At 43.0% G+C, this 24029-nt stretch overlaps 1 protein-coding gene across 3 annotated transcripts in view; it reads right to left on the bottom strand.

Annotated features, from left to right (window-relative positions):
* VPS13A (vacuolar protein sorting 13 homolog A) overlaps window positions 1-24029 on the bottom strand; it is a 243599-nt gene that overhangs the window by 96080 nt on the left and 123490 nt on the right. For all 3 annotated transcript variants that reach the window (XM_075211020.1, XM_075211019.1, XM_075211021.1), the window contains 4 exons: window positions 13189-13551; window positions 8878-8979; window positions 8041-8199; window positions 5188-5449 (listed from right to left, as the gene is read on the bottom strand). In XM_075211020.1, the coding sequence (XP_075067121.1) occupies window positions 5188-5449; window positions 8041-8199; window positions 8878-8979; window positions 13189-13551 (886 nt within the window). The remainder of the gene's footprint in view (window positions 1-5187; window positions 5450-8040; window positions 8200-8877; window positions 8980-13188; window positions 13552-24029) is intronic.

Genomic DNA, 24029 nt, shown 5'->3' with positions numbered 1-24029 from the left:
AAAAAAAAGACTTCTTTCAGCCAGACAAGGTCATAGTAGCTCACTCTCCATGTGATGCAGCCAGACGAGGTCATGGTGGGTATAGGCATTCAGGATGCCTATCTGTATATGTCCATAGACAGGTTTGCCAACAAACAAACACCAATTCCAGTTATAAGTTCCCATGTTCAGATTCAAAACTGCCTTCAGAGCCCACCTTACATGGTGGGAAATGTGCTTCATACCCTACTTTAACGATTTGATTATCAAGTCCCCCGCCATTCAGGGGAATTGTGGAAGTCCACATAAGAACTGGATTGTGAACTTTCCAAAATCGTGTCTGATAGTCTACAAATACACTATATGTGGCACTTCAGTTCAACACCACACCTTTGTCTCCCCAGGAAGAAATCCAGGGATTTCAATCCCAGGATTGTGCCACTGCTGAAGAATCAATGGAACTAGCCATGGAAGATATGCCCTTTATATAACTGCAATTCCATTTGAATGTCCTGCTGCAAAGAAACTTGTGGGGCAGTTCCTTGTCCAAGCTATTGCACTCTGTTCAGCTCTAGCTGTAAGCAAGCTATTCCCATAAAATATAGCCTTCAATCATTGCGCTCAGATGTTTTCATAAATTGTTTTTTAAAAAAATTGTTGCTTAAAAGAGTATTTTTATACTCACAATAAATCTGTTTCTCTGATTCCATCTGGGGGACACTGCTATCATGGGGTTGTGTAAGGGGAGGAGTTTGGCACTTAACTAGTTAACTCTGTCAATGTATGCTGCTGACAAACCCATCCCCCCTGCAACCCCCATGTAGCCTTCAGTTTAAGTATAAAGCCCCAAGGAAGGGGAGTCAACCAACCAAAGACCAAACAGCAGAAGAGCAGAAGGGAGGGAACTCAGTGTCCCCCAGATGGAATCATAGAAACGGATTTATCGGGAGTATAAAAATCCTCTTTTCTCTTTCATCCTATCTGGGGGACACTGCTACCATGGGGAGCAGCCCCCTTGACAGCTTGGCACGTAGAGCACTACGGCCAAAACTGGTGTATGCCGATGCAAAGACAACGAATTGGTAAAATTTAGTAAAGGTATGGACCGAGGACCAGGTGGCTGCTCTGCATAACTGGTCCGCTGAGGCCCCATATCGCGCAGCCCAAGACGCCCCCACAGAATAGGTAGAATGGGCAACAATACGATCTGGCACAGGTCGATTAGCATTGAGCCTGCTTAATAGTCGACATAAGCCATCTAGCAATAGATTGCTTGTAGGCCGGCCAACCACATTTTGAGAAGTCAAATAAAATAAACAAAGAATCTGTAAAACAAATCTTTGATGTTCTATGGACATAGATTTGGAAAGCTCTGATTACATCCAAAAATTCCATAGACCCTGTTCCAGACACTTGTGGATCGTCCGTGAACACCGCAACCACTATTTCTTGGTTTACATGAAAACCGGAAACTACTTTTGACAGGAAAGAAGGAACTGTTCTGAAAACTGACCTATCGTCTTGAAACACCAGATAAGGTTCTCCACACGATAGCGCCCCCAGCTCGGAAACTCTAATGGCTGAGGCAATTGCAAGTAGAAAAAACACTTTCCATGTTAAGAACCGTAACTCCGCAGCCTGCAATGGTTCGAAGGGAGGTTCTTGAAGCATATTAAGGACCAGATTAAGATCCCAGGGTGCCGTGGGCGGAACGTATGGAGGTTGGATATGCAGGACTCCCTGTAGGAAGGTCCTGACATCTGGTATGTCTGCCAGGCGACAGTGAAAAAAAACTGAAAGAGCCGAAATCTGCACTTTTAAGGCTCCTAGGCGAAGACCCCCATCCAGGCCATCCTGGAGAAAAGCAAGAAACCTAGGGAGGTAGAACGAATCCGAGTGGCAGGTCCGGTTCTCACACCATCTAATGTATGTAAGCCAGATATGGTGGTAGATCCGAGCAGAGACTGGTTTTCTAGCTTTAAGGAGGGTATCCACTACTTGTAAAGAGAACCCTCTGGATTTCCAAAGGTTGGCTTCAACAGCCATGTTGTTAAATTCAGCCGCGGTAAGCCCTGATGTAGGAATGGTCGCTGAAGTAGAAGGTCTTCTCGAAAAGGTAACCGAAGACCTGGACCTACCACCATCAACAGTATTTCTGGATACAAGACCCTCCGCGGCCAAGCTGGAGCCACCAGTATGATTGGCAGTCCGCCCAGCTCGACTCTCAGAAGGACGCGGGGAATCATGGAAATGGGAGGGAATAGGTATTCTAACCTGAAATCCCAGGGCATTGTCATTAAATCTACTGCTACTGCCAAGGGACCTCTTGCCCTCAAGCAAAATTGTAGGACCTTTCTGTTGTGAAGAGATGCCATTAGATCTTGGTCCAGGGTCCCCCATCGGATGACCAGAGACTGATAAACCTCCTGATGAAGAGACCATTCCCCCGACAGAATTGCATGTCGGCTTAGATAGTCTGCTTGCCAGTTCTGGATGCCTGCAATAAAAACTGCGGAAATGGCGGGGACGTGGTTTGCCCAGGTGAAAATATGAGTCGTCGCCTCCATTGCACTTGCACTCCTGGTGCCTCCTCGTCTGTTGACATACGACAATGCCGTGGCGTTGATGGACTGCAGACGGACCGGTAGGCCTTGAAGGATGGACTGTGCAACCTGTTAGGCCTTTAACATGGCTTTCAGTTCCAGTATGTTGATGGGGAGAATGGTCTCCTGAGCGGACCAGAGCTCCTGAAGTCCCAGATGAAGAGCCACAACCTCCCTCCCAAGAAGGCTGGCGTCGGTGGATACTAAGATCGAAGACCATGGGGCAAAGAACCTGCCGACTATCAAGTTGTCCCGGGCTATCCACCATCTGAGGGACTGTCCCACTTCCGGTGACAAGCAAATCAAGTGACGCTCTAACTTCTGATGGGTTCCTGACTATTTTTTTAGGAGGTCCCATTTGAAGCAACGAGAGTGGATTCAACCATAAGGAAGATTCTCAAGGTCGACACCATCTTTCCTAGTAGGGGCATGCATAAGAGTACCGATGGTCTGCGGCAGGACAAAACTCGAATCGCCGAGTCCCGCAGGGATCGTATTTTGTCCTCTCAATACATTCTGATTGTTGGTATCCATTATCAGTCCCAGAAAAGTCATTCTCTGGCAAGGGCTTAACTGAGATTTGGGGCGATTTATGAGCCACCCATGCCTCCTGATGTTAAGCTGGACATGTTTCTTGAGCAGGTGAGCCGAAGCAGCCTTGATTAGTAAATAGTCCAGGTAGGGCACTAATTGCACACTCCTGGAATGAAGATGAGCTGCCATCACCGCCATAATTTTTGAAAACACCCTTGGTGCAGTTGCAAGGCTGAATGGCAGAGCCGTAAACTGGTAGTGAGAAGATCCTACCGTTAATCTGAGAAGAGCCTGATGTGCCTTCCAGATAGGTACATGAAGGTAGGCGTCTTTGATGTCTATCGACGCCATGAACTGGTTTGCCTCCAGTCTGTTGATAACTGACCTCAGGGATTCCATTCTAAATCTGACCACCTGCAGGTGAAGGTTCAACAGATTTAGGTTTAAGGAGCCATCTGGCTTTTGGACCAATAGGAGGTTGGAATAAAACCCTTGTCTATTTTGTTCTTCCAGAACTTCTCGGATAACTCCTGCAGAAAGAAGAGAGGCAACACAGAGAAGTATTGCCTGTCTTCATTGTGGGTGGGGGGGCAAGCTCGTTGCAAAAAAAATGACGAGGGACTGGGCCCACTAGGCCTATTATGTAACTTCTTGTCATGATCCCTTGAATCCAACTGTCCTCCGAGGACTCTGCCCACTGCTCTGAACAGAAGAAGACGTCCCCCCACTCCCGCCGCTGCTAGAAGGGGGGGTGGGCGTCACGCTGCTGGTTTGTCTGGGAGCTTAGAAGAGGGACGACTTATGGAGGAGGAGGAAGACCTACCTCGGTACGAGTGTCCTCTGGTGTCAGATGGTCTGGACATAAGTGTCTGGCCCCTGCCAGAGGGGCCCTCTCGAAAGCCAAACCTAGGTGTCCTAGGCTTTGGGACATTGACTGGTAAGGAGGTACTTTTGCCTCCTGTGGCCTGGGAAATTATGCTGTCCAAAGGGTCCAAATTTCAACTGCAGGCGGGGGAGCTCTATTTTCATAGCTCTCCCTGTCCTGCACTTGCTCCATATCCTACCAGGCTGGCTGTAAAGGCGATCTACTGCTTCTCTCTAAGCAGTAATCGCCGTTCAGTGATTCTCCTGGCCCCTGAAAATAAGTACCAAGTGCCCCCCCTCCTTTTCTGAGGAGAGGACTTGGTATAGTCCAGCAATGTCCACCTCAGACGACTTTCTACCACTCATGGCAGCGCCGGTAATCTAGTAATTATCAGTATGATAGTGGCTTGTAGTAGCCGCCTGCCAGAACTGCAGAGAAGCCGGGGAAAAAATTCTCTGCTGTCAGTGAGAGCAGTCCGGCTCTCAGTCTGACAGCTGCTTCTTACCTAAACAAGTGTGCTCTGTGTGAGGGCAGAGCACATCTCTGCAGGGAATAAAAGTAAAAGTAAAACCTATAAAGTGAAAAAAAATCACTGACTAGCATAAGTGAGCCCAACTCTCTTGAGCACTCAACTACAACTTAAGGCTACAGGGGGGAGGGGTTTGTCAGCAGCATACATTAACAGTGTTAACTAGTTAAGTGCCAAACTCCTCCTCCCCTCATACAACCCCATGGTAGCAGTGTCCCCCAGATAGGATAGAAGAGAAACAATATTTTCCCAAAATTAATCTAAAATGGGCTTGCATCAGGGTCACATTAAGACCAACTGAGGCTCTAGCGATCTTTTGCAGTCATACCCAATGCCCCCCAAACATTATACCAGCGGTGTCCCAAATTGTTTATATCAGCAGTCTTCCTCATTTCCCTAGAAGTCTGGCTGGTTTATGGTATTGTGTAAATGGCTTAGGAATGCTGCATTATTTTGTTCGCTAGCTGTTTGTAGCCATTGGCAAACAATGTTCCTGGGACCTGAGGCACCATCATAACTGCACAGTTGTAATACCATCTCTTGTAATGAAAATGCATGATCAATTCAGTATTAACATTTTAAAGTATTTGTCAAATTAATCTGACATGTAAAATAAATATACAACACACACAAAAACAAATGCGCATATATTACTATAAGCTTGCATTGTGACTTACTAAGCTGGATGTAGAAATGTTTGCTACTGAGGCTGGTCATGGCAGAAAACTGATCAGTTTGACTTTTGGAATGGACATAATCCATGTTAAGACTCTCAGCATCATCCAATTCTAGAGTTTTTAAACCACGGTTAACATTTAATGCTGTAAATGAGTCGCTGGGAGAAACAGATATACGAAGGCCCAGAGAGTTTTTAACCACAAATGGAGCTTGATCTTTTTTGAAGACATCTGATGTTTTACTGGCCGCTTCAGCAAATGCCTGTGACACAAAAATATAATTAGAATTTTTAATTACTTCAAAGTGGATAGTAAAATGAAAACAAAGAAAACGTCTTCTCTTAGGTCAAATCCTTGTTTTACTTTAATCACTTAAAATTACACTGAGCACAATTAAATATGCTGAACTGTATTTAAACTTAATTTATGAACACATTTTTCTACAGGTCAAGGCTTCATTATCTTCTCCTTCTGTGCAGGCGATTCAGTTCAGTGCAAAGTCTTGTTGTAGCTTCGCATTAGGAGGCATTGCAGATGCTAAAGTATTAAAACATTGTTTATTTTTGTTCACACCTCATAGAAATGCAAGCAAAAATAATCAATGTTTTATGAACCATAATAACTGGAAATGTATGCAAGAGCACATCACACAAGGCTCCAACAGGACTTTGTGCTGAATTAAATCTCAAAATGATTAAACTCCCTCAGCGCATCACTTAAAATGCTGCCTAATGGGTTTCAAGTAAACATACAACAATTTACAAAAAAACATGGAAAACAAAGAAAAAAACTGAAACTTCTAAGCGCAGTTAGATCTCCTATATAGAGTATACCTATATTTCAGCGTCATGATTTCCTTATACGTCTGAAGTCAATGCATTCCCCATGTAGGAGTAATTTTGTGCGTTCATAAAAAGGAAAGAGAATGTATAATAGTGTGATACTGTAACATCAAATAGTGCACAGTCCATATATAGACAACACTAAGCAAAGTTCACATATAATCCAATAGACAATGATCCCACACTGGTTGTCCCCAAAATGATGGTACTCACAAGACAGTAGCAAAATGTTAACCTTGGAAATCTTTTTTTGAAATTCTTCTATAAACACTGCATTGTCATCACGTCAAATATGATCTTCAAAGGATTGAATACATATAATAAAACAAAGAAGAGTATCTAGAGTAATACCATTTAATGTAACAAATCATATAAAAATGCATAAAATGCACTCACACGGTTATAGAATAGTGCACCTTGACAAAGATTCTTATGAGTCAAAAGATGTTGTAGCAGGAAAGCTAAACGCCATCTGTATTATTTTTTTGCGATAAACACCTTGCCTGTATACCACCTTAAATGTCAGGAATTTAAAGTGGTTTGGACGTATCTGTCAGGCGCCGTCCCACGATCTCTCTGGGACGGCCGCCTTTTCCTTTCCCACTGTGTGTCTGGTTGCTTAGCAACCAGACGCATCACTTCCGGCCGTGGCACACTCTACCGCGTCCCGTTCCTAGGCAATGGGACGCTATTCTCTGATCTCTCCGGCGCTAATTATGACAGCGCTGCAGCGCTGATTCCCATTGGGCCACTGAAATATTTAAACACCTTCTGGCCCTCCTACCAGTGCCAGAGTATCAGGTCTTCCTGCCTCCAGCGTTTCCTGTAATTACCAGTTCTAGTATTGTTCCTGACGTTCCTCGTTTGCCTGTGACCTTTCTGACCCGGACCGTTTGACCACCTCTTCTTGGATCTCCTCTTGTACTGCGCTTCCTGAACGTTACCGACCCGGCTTGCCTCACCATCCCTCCGAATATCCTTGTGTACCTCCTGTTCCTGAACGTTACTGACCCGGCCTGTCTGACACCTCTCCTGTATCTCGCTGTTGACTCGTGGAAGGACCGCGACCTGCTTGTTCCTGCAGCGGAGTCCATACCTCCTTGCGGCGGTCCCTGGTGAAAACCAGGGGCACGCTAGATTCCGCACTTTCCTCAGAGTTTCGCCAACAATAGCAGGTACGCATATAGTTGTGACAGTATCTCAGGACCCATGTGAATACATCCTTATATACCAATGTATATCCTCATCACTTCTGGTAGTAATGTTTACACTTAGCAAATGGCTAAATGCCTTTTTAATTCCATAACCATGTGAGTAAATTTTATGTATTTTTATACGATTTGATATATTAAACGATATTACACTAGATACTCTTTGTTTTATTATATGTATTACGTCCTTTGGAGATCAAATTTAACGTGATTACAACGCAGTGTTTATAGAAGAAATTCAAAGACAGATTTCCAAGGCTAACATTTTGCTACTGTCTTGTGAGTAGCATTACTTTGGGGAACAATCAGAGTGGGATCATTGTCTATTGGATTAGATGTGAACTTTTCTTAGTGTTGTCTATATATAGACTGTGCACTATTTGATTTTACAGTATCACACTATTATACATTCTCTTTGCTTTATACAAACTCATGAAATGACTCCTCCATGGAAAATGCATTAATTTCAGACGTATAAGGAAATTATCACACTGAAATATAAGTATACTCTATGTAGGAGATCTAATTGTGCTTAAAGAGCTTTCAGTTTTTTAAATTGAATTAAATCTTACCCTATGAGTCAACTGTAGCAATTAAGCAATTAAAGAACAAACCATTCTGCTCCATACACCCACTTTCAAGATTTGACATTACTCCCATACACACCACACACAAATCATTGTTACACGCTAAGAAAATTGCTTTTAGAACAACACACAACACAAGTTGTGGCGTAAAAGAATCTGGGGGAAAAAAATGCTTGTCCATAAATGTCCCTGCTCAATTACCAAGTCTCTTACCTGTCCCAGGTTACTGAGCATTACAATACCACATTTAGACAATGTGATATTTAGCTGATCTTTGGAAAAAATGTTTATTGCCGTGACAAATTCCGGTATCTTGTAATTCTCCTCCTCACCATCTGTTTCGCAAACTTGTTTTCTTAATTTCTTTTTCATCTACAATGCAATGAGATTATTACATATTTTAGAAAGGCGCTTTATTTTTCAACTTTGAATCAAACACCCACCATAGGGTATTGATAATTTATTGGTTATAAATGGAACAAAAGGTGATCATAAACTTTGCTATAATGTGCTTTTTCATCATTATACATACTATCCCACAACTATGTACAAGTAGTATAGTCCCGGGAAGGCAACAAAAATGGAACTGGCTCACAAACTTATTGGTATGTTTATTTTCAATTTCCTCTTTCATCTGGATATAAAAAGAGTATGTGTGTTTGCCAGAGAGTCTGATTAACGCAGATTGTTCTAGTGGTGCTAAGCTTTTATTAAGAAACTATCTACCTATACCATCTATCTACCTATACCATTTATGATCACGAATGCTCATCAGAAAGAGCACCCCATTAAAAGCAGAACAAATGTTAGAAGTATTCTGTCGATTGCAAGTCAGAGTGAGAGGATGATTTTTAAAAAGAAAATACAAAAATGTATATTGAATGCTTTGTATTCTTTGATCTATGTGTGTTTATATTTCAAATATAGTCTACTACTAATTACAAAGTATCAGATAAGAAAACTGTGATGCTACATTTTGCTAACCAGAAAGGACATGGCATTTACATATAGCCAAAATGATCTAATATGATAATTTTGTAACAGATATACCTTAACTTCAAGGCTCCAGGGCCGGAAGTTATCACTTCTCTCAATTTCCAATGGTTCTAGTAGTGGCTCCCACACTCCAAACATTTCATTGTAGTAATGTACCTACAGAATATAGAAGCAAAAGTAAAATACTGCTCTGTCACTTTTTACACATATTACAGTATAACTACACCAAAAAAAAATGGGATTTTTGCACTTACGTAAAATCCATTTTTCTTAGTCCATTGGGGGACACTGGGGTATAGAATAGGACAGGGCAAACTAGCACTTTAAGCTTCTGTTGAACTAAGCCCTACCTCCTCCCCCTCTATACCCGACTTCCTGTTAGCCTCAGTTTATGTTTACCCAAGCCCACAGAAAGCGGAGATAGAGAGAAAACAAGAAAACAGAATAAAAATAACAAAACAACAACATTATCTTAACAAACAGGACAACATGTCAAACAGTAAGAGAAACCAGAGCGATAAGGGTGGGCACCCGGTGTCTCGCAATGGACTAAGACAAACGGATTTTACGTAAGAACAAAAAATCCCATTTTCTCTATCCTCCTTTGGGGGACACCGGGGACAGTGGGGACATCTCAAAGCTGCATCATGGGAGGGAACGTTCAGAGAAAACGGGACAAAGCACCTTCCTTCCAAAACTTGCATCCTTGGATGCAAACACATTAAACTTGTAAAACCTAGTGAATGTGTGTACAGAAGACCACGTGGCCGCCCTACACAGCTGTTCACTGGAGGCACCATGGCAGGCCACCCAGGAAGCACTTACAGACCTTGCAGAGTGCGTCCGCAGATTATATCGGACAGGCTCCCCAGCTCCACTATAAGTCTGATGGATAACAGCCATAATCCACCTAGCAATAGTCACCTTAGAAGCTAGCCAGCCTCTCTTGTGAGCATCAGAGAATCAAAAGATCCTCAGTCTTGCGCACATTCTGAGACCTTCGCACATAAATGCGCAAGGCTTGGACCACATCGAGATAACAAATAGAATCATCGATTTCCGATGACCTACAATTGGTTAGGGCAGGAATGACAATGTCTTGATTTAAATGAAATCTAGAAACTACCTTAGAAGGGAAAGAGGGCTTGGTTCGAATAACTGCCCTGTCTTCATGAAAAACAAGAAGAGGAGACTTGCAAGATAAAGCAGCAAGCTCAAACTCTTCTAACCGTAGATATGGCCAAAAGGAAGACCGTCTTCCAGGTTAGAAATCTGAATTCAACTGTATTCAAGGGATCAAAAGGCTGATGCTGTAAAGCATTCAACACCAAATTTAAATCCCATATGGAGGTTGTACATGGAGCACACACCTTAATGAAAGTGTGAACTTCAGGTATGACAGCGAATCCTCTTTGAAAGAAAACCGAAAGGGCGGACACCTAACCCTTAAGATAACTAAGGCACAAACCTGCCTCCGACCCGTCCTGCAAGAACCTAAGTAATCTGGCCAAGCGAAAAGAAGAAGTAGGATACCCCTGCTCTTTACACCAGCCAATATATGTCTTCTAGACTATGATAGATCTTTGCAGAACCTGGTTTACGAGCCTGAAGCATGGATTGCACCACACGTTCGGAAAAACCCTTAGCTCGCAGGATCATGGTTTCAACAGCCATGCCGTTAAAGCCAGACGTTGTAAACCTAGATGACAAAAGGGACCTGGAGTTAATAGGTCTGGGCGTAGCAGCAAACGTCAGGCCCGAGCTCCTGCCATGGAGAGCACGTCGGTGTACCAGGCCCACTGCGGCCAATCTGGCGCTACTAAAAGGACCCGTGGGAGCATGGCTAGCGGTGGGAAAAGGTACACTAAGCGATACCTTCAAGGGACAGACATGGCGTCTACTGCGACAGCCCTATGATCTCTTGTGCGGAAGCAGAAAAGGGGGACCTTGTGGTTCAACCGAGATGCCATCATGTCGACATGCGGCTGACCCCACCGTTCCACCAACTGACGAAACACCTCCGAATGGAGGGATCATTCGTCCGGATGCAGAGTCTGCCTGCTTTGGAAATCTGCTTCCCAATTTTCTATTCCGGGAACAAAAAGGGAAGAGCATGAAATTGGAAGTGCTCTGAACGAACCGCAAACCTCAAGAGGGACTGATGACCCTTCAAGATAAGAACATGGAGATAGGCATCCTTGATGTCTAAAGCCACCATATGAACTCTCCCTGTTCCATGCTGTGAATGACTGAGTGCAGAGACTCCATCTTGAACCTGGGCACTCTGACAATATTGACACCGAAACCTGCCAGAGGACCAAAAGGACCGGAACCTGGACATTCTTTGTTGGGAGCATTAACAGAAAGAAAAGTGCTCTTCCCACCCATTGCTTAACTGATAATGGAGTCAAGCTGAGGGCCAAACAAAACACCCCCGGAAAAAGGTATGGTCTCAAGAGCCTTTTTAGACTCAACATCAGCCTCCCAGGACTTAAGCCAGAGAGTTTGACGACCCGAAACAGCAGAAGCAGAGATCCGTACCCCAAACAGTCCTGCATCCATAGCCACTTTGCCTAAATAATCTATCGCCTTCTGAATCTGCTCCACTAATGGAAGCAGTTCAGAGGACAGCCTGCCTGCCAACAAACCTTCAGACAGCTGTTCTGACCAGCATTCTACAGCCTTGTTCACCCACGCCGACGCCAAAGCAGGCCTCAGAGAGGCTGTTTGGCTGCATTGCAGGCTCAGTTTCTGGTTTAGATTTGTGTGCTGCTTGTCGTCTATACTGTGTTTTGTTCAATGTTTATTACACTGTTTTCTCCCATCTGTTAACATGTCCGATAAGGAAAAATCCATGCGTGTTAAGGCTGGTGTTACTTCTATGTTGAGTTTCATCTGTGCTGCCTGTAATGTTAAGTTACCATCTGGACAGTCAGGCGCGCAGGCTCTGTGCACAGCCTGTCAGTCTTCAGAGAGCACACCGTGTGAAACAGCAGCTGCTGGTACAGATACGGCGGAACCTGCCTGGGCTCGGTCTCTTTCCAATACTGTGGCTGAACTTGCTCAGTTGGTGCAGCCTCATAATAAATGCAGATTCAGGAACAGCTGAGGTTTTTTTAGTTTTGTTTAATGGCTGCCGGCAGCTATTGGAAGAGAGATGCTGTTGCTGCAGACATTAGCAAGAGGATCTTTGCAAGCCAACAATATTCTGCATTTTTTATTTGTATATATAGAGAAATCAGCTGACCTAGGATTATTTCCAAGTAAAACTAACTATCAAGGAGTGGATAACCACGCTCTCTATTCAAGACAGTGTTGCTGCAAATCAAGGAACTCTTCTTGGCTTACCATGAAAATTCTGATATATGATTTACTAAATGCGGACTAGAATACATTATTTCATCTATACCTGTGTAGTTATTCACATTGTTATACACTGACCCTCATAGCTTTCATTCTTACATTAAACACTTTTGAAGATATGTGCCTGGGAAGACCTACTGTTTCTTATTGAAAAGTAACTATATGTATATGAAAATAATCACATATCAGGCAATAAACAACCCTTTGACTGTTATTACAACATAAGTATAAAGAACAGACCTAAGTCTACAAAAATATGTAACTATATTAAAGATAAAAAAGTGACCAGGCTTTAAAATATAGAAATCATTGATTTATGACAAACTAAGAAATGGCATTTTGATTATGCATAGACGCACAAAAGCACATATTTTATCTGGCGTTTATATACAATAATACAAGGTTTAAGTGTGCGGTCTTGTACCGCTCCCACGGGAGTGCTGCTGCTGAGGCTCACTGAAACCGGCCATGCAGAAGCGCAACAAATCCCTCTGGCTACAAGCAGACACACAGAGTGTCTACAGCAGCGCCCGTAGTAACAGCCACAGTCACCCAGGAACTGGCGGCAGGACACGGCATCAAGTTTGCAGACACACTGAGAGTGTCTGCACCAACCATCAGCGCCATTGCAGATGGAGGAATAGGAGAAAAGGGGATGGGCGGAAACCGGCGAGGTAGCACTCTTGCTTTCGCAGACATGGCCAGCAGCCCCATACACGTACAGGCATTTAATCTAAACTGAGGCTTAGGCTGGAAGTGAGGTATAGAGGGGGAGGACCTAGGGCCAGCTAACAACTTTCTTAAAGGGCCACATGCCTATCTCACCTACTCTATACCCAATGTCCCCCAACTGGATGTGGGAAAAATACATAATTTTCAAATTATTTCATTTTATGGGAATATGATATTAAACAAAATAATAAGTGGGGATAGTATATAGGCTAGAACCGTATAACTCCTGAAACTACACAATTTAGTCTAAAAGTCTCATTGTGTATGTACCTCTAACTCAAGTTGACAGTAAAGATTTATTAGAGTACTCCAGTTCTTCACATTCCCTTTGAATGATGACTTGGCTAGAAGCATGGGTAGTGTTCTGTGGCCAACCCCAGCTTCCAGAGTTACAATGATTGATTCAATGCTCAAGTCGAATGTCTCTCCTGTTAGGACCATCTTGTCAAATTCACCAGCTTTGTTTTCATTTTCTTTTTCCTCTTCAAGAAACCACAGTTTCAAATCTTTCACATCTTTCTTTTTCCATAGATCTGGTGGAACTGGACTTGTCACTTCGCTTATTAATTCTTTACTAGGAGACGACAGTGCTGATGTGATTGTGATCACTGTGTTTATAATGACTGGAGAAACCTGTAAAACGTGAGATAACAATGAAACTGTGTATGATACTGAAACTTGGTCAAACAGATTTTAAATCATTAATATGAAGAAAATGTGTGTTTCTTTTACATAAATCACATTAAAATATTGACAAATAATATGTAAACATATCCAACATAATAACATGAAGGACATAGTTAAGCACTGGCGTTTTATTTTCTGATGCCTCTGCAGTTTATGGGAATCATTTGCTATTACAACTCATATGTATGTACAACACATACAGCAATGCTTTCAATAAGCTCTTATAAACAGGACCATCTAGATTTTACTTTTGTAAGTGTAAAAATTCTCCAATAAGCTTTTCTGTTTCAATTGTACAGTGCTATGTTATCGCTTTAAAACTTTTGTTTAAAATATATAGTTTTCTAATTTAACAAATATTAAACAAATTCTACAAGACTTCTCCCGTGTTGCTTCCCATTTATAGGAATTCCATACCACGCTCAATCAGACGTTCCCACAGTCTTCAAATTTTACGATGCTTTAAAAACCATCTCTTTTTTTAGAGGTGACCTTATCCCCGAGATACCACTATTCACCCTAATGCACCCTCACAACTGTCCCAATCTCCACTCTGGATCACATTTGCTCCTCTTGTTTACACTTAGAATGTAAGCTATCTAATTATATAATTTGTTTTCTTGTCAGTGTTTATTCTGTCTACCTTGTATGTCCCTGTTTTATGCATGTACTGTTTCCCTTCTGTAAGGTGCTGTGGAGCACTATGGCGCCTTACAAATCTATAAGAATACTAATAATTCTTTTCAAGATATCTTCCTGTTTAGTTAAACATTTTTTACATTGAATGAAATTGTTTTTATAGAGCTTTTCCATGTATAGGGCATCCTATTGAAAGTATCAGATCTCATCACATCTCTGGCACCTCTAAGGACAATAAAAGAATAATGGTGATATGAAAATATAAATTATTATAGACACGGTAATAGTATAGAGTCCACACCCAATAAAGAAAGTAAGTGGATATAGAATTTGAATTTGTTTGCTCCACAGGGACTGAATATATAAACCAATTTTTTGGCATATAACGGAGCATTTTCAGACAAGGCTTACAAGGTGAAACCAGATAGCTCATATCCGTTTAATACCATACTTTCCTATGTTTTCTAAATCTGCCTATACTGATCATTATACTAAATATGTATTTTGATATCCAATTTTTACTACTAACATCATAATTATTTATAATTTTACATAGCCATTTTTCATATTTGAGTCATACTCAATTATTATCTTTTATTTATATGGCACCACAAGATTTCTGCAGCGCCATACACAATACATACAGTGGAAAATAAAGGGAAAACAGACAGAACAATAAACAAGTAATACCATGACTTCAGAGGCTCCAGGCAATTATAGTGAAGTTGGAGCAGAAGAGTAGGTAGAGAGACAGAAGGGAAGAGGGCCCTGCTCATAAGAGTTTACAATCTAAAGGGAGGGTAAACAGATGGCTGACAGAAAGGCAGTCAGAGGAAGGGAACAAGTGCAGGAGATACAATACTCCATGCATTTTATTAGAATTTTTAATGCTAGTACAAGGTGTTCAGCATTTCTGAAAATGAAACCTATTGTTTCCAATGTCACTACACTCATTGGTGTTTATACTAGCATTTGGATGCATTGAACTGTTCAATATTTTTAGTCTGGGAAACCTACAGTGACCTCCCAACACCTGTAAAAATGTGAATGAAAAAACATGTTTTAAAATCTTCTCTCCGAGTCCAATGGGGGACACTGGAAACAATGGGGGTATAGAGTGCAGTATAGGAGCTTGAGCACAGAGAGTGAGTGAGTGAACAAGGTTCTCTAAAAAAAAAACAACCGGAAGGAGAACCTTAACAATGAGAATAGTACAGAACAAGAACTGAACAAAGACCATAAACTGTGGACTGTACAATGTTCCTTATTGGACCCAGAGAAAAGGATTGAAAACATGTATAAAAATACCTTTTTCTCATATGAAGGGGAACACTGGAAATGCTGGTTATGTTCCAAAGCTGTCCCCCTAAGAGAGGGTACGCTCAGAAAAATTTCAAAGCTCAGTACGTTATGCCCAAAACTGCAAAAATGTTGAATTGGTAGAATTTAGTGAAAGTATGTACTAAAGACCAGACTGCTACCCAACAAATCTGCTCAGCCAAGGCCCCATGCCGTGCCACCAAGGAAGCACCTATAGATCTGGTAGGATGTGCTGGCACATTTTTGGGCACAGGTTTACATGCCCCAATGTGAGGCTGGCAAATTACCAAAGTAATCCACCTGGCAATGGTGGGCTTAAAGGCTGGGCAGTCACTTTTGTTGGCATCATTGAGGACAACGTGGTCATCCCTCCTGCGCCTGACCACTCTTCATTTGAATACATTCCCTGATCTAAGGCTGTAATCACAATGTCCTGATTCAGATGTAACTTGAAAATGACCTTAAGCTGAAAGGAAGGTTTAGACAAAAGGACAGGCCTGTCTTCATGACATAAAAGACATAAAACAGAACCTTTCAGCTCTAAATCTCACCTAAATGTGGAGATATCCTAGGGGAAGGTAGACGTCATGAACCTTAACACCACCATATTCAAAGGTTGGAAAGGAGGTTTCCACAAGTCTTTCAGCGCCAGATTAAGATCTCAAGGAGAATGTATGGTGACTGCAAAAATAAAAATCACTCCCTCTAAGGTCTGCATTTCCAGTAAAAGTGATAGTTTTCTCTGAAGGAAAAACCAATAATGCAGACACCTGGACTTTCAAGGAGCTAAGGCTCAAGTCACCATCCAGACCCTCCTACAGGGAAAAAAGAAAACATACCAAAAGGAAAGAAGAAATAGAGAACACCTTCTGTTCGCACTAAAAGATGTAGGTTTTTCAGACCATTAAGCATAGTCTGAACCACGCTACAACCAAAGCCTTTGGCCTTAAGGATTATGGCTTTAACAGCCAAGCCATTAAAGTCAGCTGAGGTAAACTCTACTGCAGAAAAGGACCCTCAATTAGCAGGTCTGGTCTTAGAGCGAGATGCCACAGAGGGCTTGTGCCATATTGACAAGGTCCATGTGCCACAACTTCTCTGACAGTCTGCAGCTACCAGAATCACCCGAGCTCTCTTTTACCTTCATGTGCACTTACAGAAGCATTGCTACCAGAGGGAACAGGTAAATTAGGTGAAAGTCCCAGCATATGGATATGGCATCTACCAACAATGCCTGTGGGTTCCTTGGCCGGTAACAGCAATGCGCCACCTTGTGGTTCAACTGAGATGCCATCATGCCAGCATCTGGTTAACCTCACCTGTCCAACTCACCAGGTTCTGGAAGACATCTGATGAAGGGACCAGGAATGAATGGTTTGCCTGAAGAAGTTGGCTTCCCAGTTCTCTACCCCTTGGATGAACAACTCCTCAATGGCCGGCACGTTTCGTTCCACCTTTGATGCCTCCCTGAGGCTTTATTTAAGTCATCGCCTTGGCTTTTTACTGCCCTTCCTCGTAGGAACAGGGATGAGCTCTGGCCAGAGCATTGCAATTTGCTCTGAGCTTCAGCACATTTATTAGGAGTTTTCACTCCTCCAGAATTGAAAGGCCCTGAAAACGGTAATGAAAAATGACTGCCGCACCAGACTTGAAAGCTTGTGTCTGTGGTCACTAGTGTCTAGTCACAAATGTAGAATGGTCAACCCTTATTGTTGTTGTCACCCCTCAACCACCAATGGAGTAACTGGGCACAGTGAGGCATTGACTGGACAACTAAAGGTGAGACTTAGCTGGATGTGTACCTGCAAAACAGACATCTCTGTGCCTTGTGTGTATTGTTTCTGCCTGAGCCTCCCCCCCCACCCATTGATCACGGCTGGCACAGGGGATCCCAGTCACTACCTGTGGCTGCAGTAACTGGGTTTTCCCCAGAGGTGATACCATGTAGAGAGCGGCAGGCCTCCTCTGTCAGCTCATGACAGTCGGCGGGTGCCAGTGCCAGAGAGGAGATCTCACAGGGCACAATAAAAGTTTAAATTTAAATATAGAAGTCATTAACTAAGCGCCCTGTTCCAGAGGGCACTTCGAAAAGACTAAAAGAGTCCCCGGCAGCCAAAGCTTGTGATTTTAAGAGGGAGCTTAAGCACTTTGAAATTCCTACACCACACTCCAGTGCTCTGCAATTGGATGAAAGATACATAAGAATTAGAAGAAATAGAAAACATTGCATATTTTTTCAAATATGTAGACAAATTTTAAATAAAAGTTACATATTTAAAACCCTATAAAAAAGTATCAGAATACATTTGCCTAAGAGGATTTTTGTTACACACCGTAAATTCCATTACTCTATCCTCTATTGGGGGATAACGGGGGGATTGTAAGGTGTATAATGAGTGGAAATGAAGTCAGGGCACTATAAATCTCAAACCGTTGAAGGGTATCTCATCCCCTACCCGCTCTGAGGACAGTGGCAGGTGGGGAGTTTGACTGTCAAACCGTAACGTCCTAAGGCGAGGACAGAAACCTCCCGTGGAGTAGAAGGGCAGAATAATTGCACATGATGTGGCTAGGTTCTATTGCGTGTTTTCTCTGGTGTCTCCTGCTTACTATTCAGGTTAGGGATTTGTATTTGCCTCATTATCTGTATGTGAACCTTCTATTTATTTTACCCCTCCAATGTGGAGCCATCTTAAGTTTTATAACAAAGTCTAACAAGGCGTGACAGAATACCTAGAACGTAAACAAAAACCAAGCTACCAAACAAATAGAGCAAATGGAGGGGCACAGTGTCCAACAAATGACTTAAGAGGAATGGAGTTTATAATTAGTACAAAAATCCTATTTTCTCTTTCCTGCCATTGGGGGACACTATGGCAATGGGGACATTCCAAAGCTAGCCTCTAAGGGTGGAATTGCTCTGAAATAGCTGTGTGGAAGACCCTGCACCCAAATTCTGCAACCCGGGATGCAAAACCCTACAACTTGTAGAAACAGGAAAAAGTGTGGACACACAACCACTTATTTGCCTGGCACAACTGTGTGGCCAAAGCATGATGTGCCACCTAGGAAGCACCAACTGCCCTGGTTCAATGTGGCTTCAATCCAACCGGCATAGCTCTAGCCAACTTAAGGACCCTAATCAAACAGTGGTTGTTATCCAAAGAGCAATGATTGCTTAGATGCCAGCCAATCTCGTTTGTGTGCATCCTACTGAATGAAAAGATTAGTGGTCTGATGAACGAAATCCGTACAGTCCACACCCAGAAGTTGCAAAGCAGCATCAGAAGACAGAGACGTAGTACAAAAAGTTGTTACAACAGTCTCCTTGTGCAAGTGAAACAGAGGAAACCCCTTAGGACATAAGAGGGCTTTGTGCGAAGCACTTTTAAGACACAAAGAAAAAACAGAAAAGGGATGTTCCAGCACGACAGACACATGACGAGCCAAAATAATGGTGAGTAAAAACACAGCTTTCCAGGTGACAAAGTGGAGCTCAACTGATACAAAGGGCTCTCGAGTAAGCACCCCAAGAACTACATGGAGATCCCGCGGTTCTACAGAATGTACAAAGGAGGATTGAACATGTAAAACCCCTTGAAAGAAAGCCTGGACATCTCTGAAAAATGCTAACTTGTGCTGAAAGGAAATGAGTAATTTGTAAAGGATAATGGTTTCCACGCTTAATCATTGTCAACACAACCCAGTGGGAAAAATACCCAGACCTGAGGAATCACGGTTTCAGTAGTTATGCCATTAAAGCCAGACGACTTAAAGAGTAGCACCAAAGAGGAGCATGGACCAGAAGAATTGAATAAAGAGGCAACCGGCAACGGTGGACCTACGGCCAACCCTAATATGTCGTAGGATCATGACCTGCGTAGCCAATCCGGAGCCACCAGAATGGCGAACGTTCTATTTTTAGCTTCTTAAACACCCAATGGAACATGGGAATAAGCGGGAACAGAAACACCAGGTGAAACTTCCACTGGACTGGCATGTCATCCATGCAGCTCGCCCTATGGTCTTTGGACTTAGCTCAAAATTGAGGAACTATGAAGTTCAGATGCAATGTCCCAAGATCTATCTCTGAACCAGCTTAGCAAACAGCTCTAATGTGAAGGGTCCATTCTCCAGGATAGATCCTTTTTTGGCTGAGGTAATCCGTCTCGCAGTTCTCCACTCCTGGCCAATATCACTGGAACATGGTGTTCTGTCCAGGACATGAAACGTGCAATCTTCGTCATGGCCACAGCACTGCGTGTATGCCCCAGATGGTTCAGGTAGGCTACCACTGTTGCATTGCCCGAGTGGACCGTAAGGGTCCTACTGGTTAGGACCACTGGACCCTGTAAGAGCGCCCTGTAGATTGCTGTTAACTCAACTGATGGGCAATAAAGGGATCGTGGTGAGCCCTGGGTGTCTGGACTCCAAAGAGGACGTAAAACCGTCCTTCACCTGGACAAACTGGCGTCATGGGGACTAAAATCCACACCCTGGTCTGGAATGACTGACCTTTAAGTAGATTGATTCTCATCAACCACCATGTGAGCGACTAATGTGTGGTCATGGACAAAGTGATTATCCTATGCTCCCAGATAGAGAAAAGACTTTTTCAGAATGTAATCACTTAATAGTAATACCTTCTAAAACACAACTGACAAAAGTCTTGGGAAGATTGATGAATACAACAGTTACTCTCCAGAATCTGTATAGTCAGCTGCATAAGCTGTCAAAGGGCAGAATCTGATCGTGCCTTTAACAACGACTCCATCTTGTGGATACTGCTCTGGTCCTCCCATAGGAAAAAAAAGGAACAAAATCTTGGCTGTTTCGGTTTACAAATGTTGATGGGTACAAAGGAGCTCTAAGGATAAAATCACACTTCTTATCCATACTGTCCCGGAGTGAGGCTCCTCCCTCACCGGTATAGCAGTGGTTCTAGATAGGTGGGCAATGGGAAGATACCCTGTGAAAATTCTCCTCTTTAATAGATTCTTCCGATACGAAGGTGTAAAAAGGTAAAATAAATTTAACCTGCAGTTAGAAAATAAATGTTCAGGTTAATTTATCTCTCAGAGAAACAATGGCATGAATTGTTTCCGGAATAGGTTGCTTGCCTATTTTCCTATGAGGAGGGCTAAGGAAATGTTCCATTAAGGATACAGCCCTAGCCAAACCTGCAGATTTGGCTAAAGTTAATGCCAGCCACAACTCTTCGTAGTAAGCCCACTAGTGGTCGGCACTAGATGTATGTTGAGTTTTGAGAAGGAAATGTTTCACCTACCTCTGTGGTCTGAGACATTACTTGGAGAGCTTAGCTAAGGCTGTCACCAGTGACTTACATCTAGTTGGTTCCTACATGGCCGTAGATGCAGCAGCAGAAGAGAGCTGATCATGGCACTCACCACATGCACACAGGGCATTCAGGTCATACGGTCCAAAAGTTAACTTAGAATAACAAAGTATAGAGTTGCACAGATTTTCCATCTGAACCTTTAGTCTTGGAAGTCCCTTTTTCAGACATAGTAGTGAAATACACAAACACAGAGAAAATGGGATTTTTATACTTATACATTGGGGTATAGAGTAGGGACAGGGTGAACTGGCACTTTAAACTTCTGTTTAACTAAGCCCTAGCTCCTCCCCCTCTATACCCCACCTCCTGTCCAGCCTCAGTTTATGTTTAACCAAGCCCACGGAAAGCGGAGATAGAGAGAAACAGGAAAAGAGAATAAAATTAACAAACAACAACATTCTCTTACCAACAAGACTACATGTCAAACTGTAGGAGAAACTAGAGCGTTAAGGGTGGGCGCCCGCTGTCCCCCAATGGACTAAGAGAAACGGATTTTACGCAAGTATAAAAATCCCATTTTCTCTGTCTTCCTTGGGGGACACCGAGGACATTGGGGACATCCCAAAGCTGCCCTACGGGAGGGAACGCTCAGAAGAAATGGCACGAAACACCTTTCTTCTAAAACTTGCATTCTTGGATGCAAACACATTGAACTTGTAAAAGTTAGTGAATGTGTGTACAGACTACCACGTAGCCGCCTTACACAGCTGGAAGCACCATAGCGGGCCGCACAGGAAGCACTTAAGAGACCTTGTAGAGTGCTTGCATAGATTATCTGGGACAGGCTCCCCAGCCTTACTATAAGCTTGACGAATAACAGCTGTAATCCACCTAGCAATAAATACTTTAAAAGCTAGCCAGCCTCTTTTGTGAGCATGATAGAGACTCAAAAGATCGTCAGTCTTGCGCATCTTCTGAGACCTCTGCATATAAATTCGGAAGACTCGGACAACATTGAGAAAACCAATAGAAATATCATTAAACTGAATACATAAAATCATTCAGGACCGGAATGACAATGTGTTGATTTAGATAAAAAACAGACACAACCGTAGGAAAAAAAGAGGTCCTGTTTCGAAGAACTGCCCTGTTTTTATGAAAAACAAGAAGAGGACACTTGTAGGATAAAGCAGCAAGCTCTAAAAACTGTGCGTGCCGTAGCAATGGGCAAAATCGTTTTCTAGGATAAAAATTTGAATTCCACTGTATTCAAAGGTTCAAAAAGGCGGATGCCGTAAAGCATTCAACACCAAATTCAAATCCCATGGTGGTACCGGAAGAACATATGGAGGTTGTACATGAAGAACGCCCTGAATGAAAATGTGCACATAAGGAATGACAGCAAGTTTTCTTTGAAAGAAGGCAGAAAAAGCTGACACCTGAGCTTAAAAAGAACTAAGGCGCAAACCTGCATCCAACCCCTCCTGCAAGAACCTAAGAAGTAGGATATCCCTTCTTTATACACCAGTCAATAAAAGTTTTCCAGACTCGATGAGAAATCTTTGCAGAGGCTGGATTCCGAGCACAAAGCATGGTTTGCACCACAAGTTCGTAAACACCTTAGCGCTTAGGATCATAGCTTCAACAGTCACACCGTTAAAGCCAGATGATGCAAACGTAGATGACAAAAAGGGATCTTGAGTTAATAGATCTGGGCGTAGCGGCAACCGCCAGGCCCTCTGCGGCCAATCCGGCGTTATCAGAAGAACTGGAACACACTCTCTCTTTACCTTTCTTGACACCCTTGGAAGCATGGCTACCGGTGGAAAAAGGTACACTAAGCAATACCTCCAAGGGACAGACATGGCGTCTACTGCAACAGCCATAGGATCTCTTGCACGGGAGCAGAAGAGGAGAACCTTGTGGTTCATCCGAGATGTCACCATGTCGATATTCGGGTGACCCCACCATTCCACCAACTGACAAAACACCTTAGGATGAAGGGACAATTTCCGCATGGCCAAGGGACTTTTGGTACCGCTCTGATGATTGAGGTATGCCACTGATGTGGCATGGTCTGACCAAATCTTCACTGGTCTTCCCTGCAGCAAGTGTTGTACGCTTATAAGAGCATGAAGACTGCTCACAGTTCAAAGACATTGATTGGAAGCTTTGATTCCTTTTGAGTACAAAAACCCTGAAACCGAGCAAGAAGACAGAAGGCTTGTAATCTCGAAGGCTGGCATCCTTTGTGATTAAAGTCCAATTTTAAATTGATAAATTGCGTCCCCCGGCGAGAATCTGTTTATATAACCACCAAAAAAAACAACTAACTGGTCTGCGGAGACAGGTGAAATACCTGGGCCGCCAGATTCAGATGGTATTTGTTGCATTGCAACAGAAGATCCAAATGGGACTGCCGTGCATGAAACTGAGCAAACTGGGCCGGCTAGAAAGTCGATACCATGTTGCCAAAAACGCTTGTGGCGAATTGTACCGAAGGCTACCTTGCCGCCAACCAAGATCTTACCCTGTTCTACAAGGCTAGAATCCTGTCTTGGTTGGTAAGAACACCCGTTTTGACGGATGTGAAATAAAAATACTCAAAAAGATGATTTGCTGAGATGGGAGCAACTTGGACTTTTTGAAGTTGAGAATCCAACCGTGAAACTGTAGAGTCTGGATTACTACTTGGATATGTCGCCTACAGCACCTTTGGAGACTCTGTCATTAAAAGAAGATCGTTCAGACAAGGGATGATTGTAATCCTCTTGGACCTTAGCAGAGCAGCCACGACCGGCATGATCTCTGTGAAGATACGTGGGGTCGTGGCCAGACCAAAGGGAAGAGCCTGAAATTGTTAGTGCTGTGACCGAACCGCAAACCTCAAAAAGGGACTGATGACCCCTCTAGATAGGCATTTTTGATGTGTAGAATCCCTATGAATTTTCCTAGTTCCATGCCGTGAATGATCGAGCTTAAAGACTCGGTCTTGAACCTGGGCACTGTGACATGGGTGTTGAAACATTTTCAGAGTAAGAATTTGTCTGAATAAGCCCTTTGGTTTTAGTACGAGAAAAAGGTTGTAAGAAAAACCCAAACCTCTTTGAGAATCTGGCACCCGAATCATCATCCTGGAATAAAGGAGGGATAGAATCGTTTCTGG

This window comes from Mixophyes fleayi, chromosome 1 (genome assembly GCF_038048845.1).
Source record: "Mixophyes fleayi isolate aMixFle1 chromosome 1, aMixFle1.hap1, whole genome shotgun sequence".
NCBI classification, from domain to species: Eukaryota; Metazoa; Chordata; class Amphibia; order Anura; family Limnodynastidae; genus Mixophyes; species Mixophyes fleayi.
The sequence above is the reverse complement of the archived record's forward strand: the minus strand, read 5'-3'. Positions and strand labels throughout refer to the sequence as shown.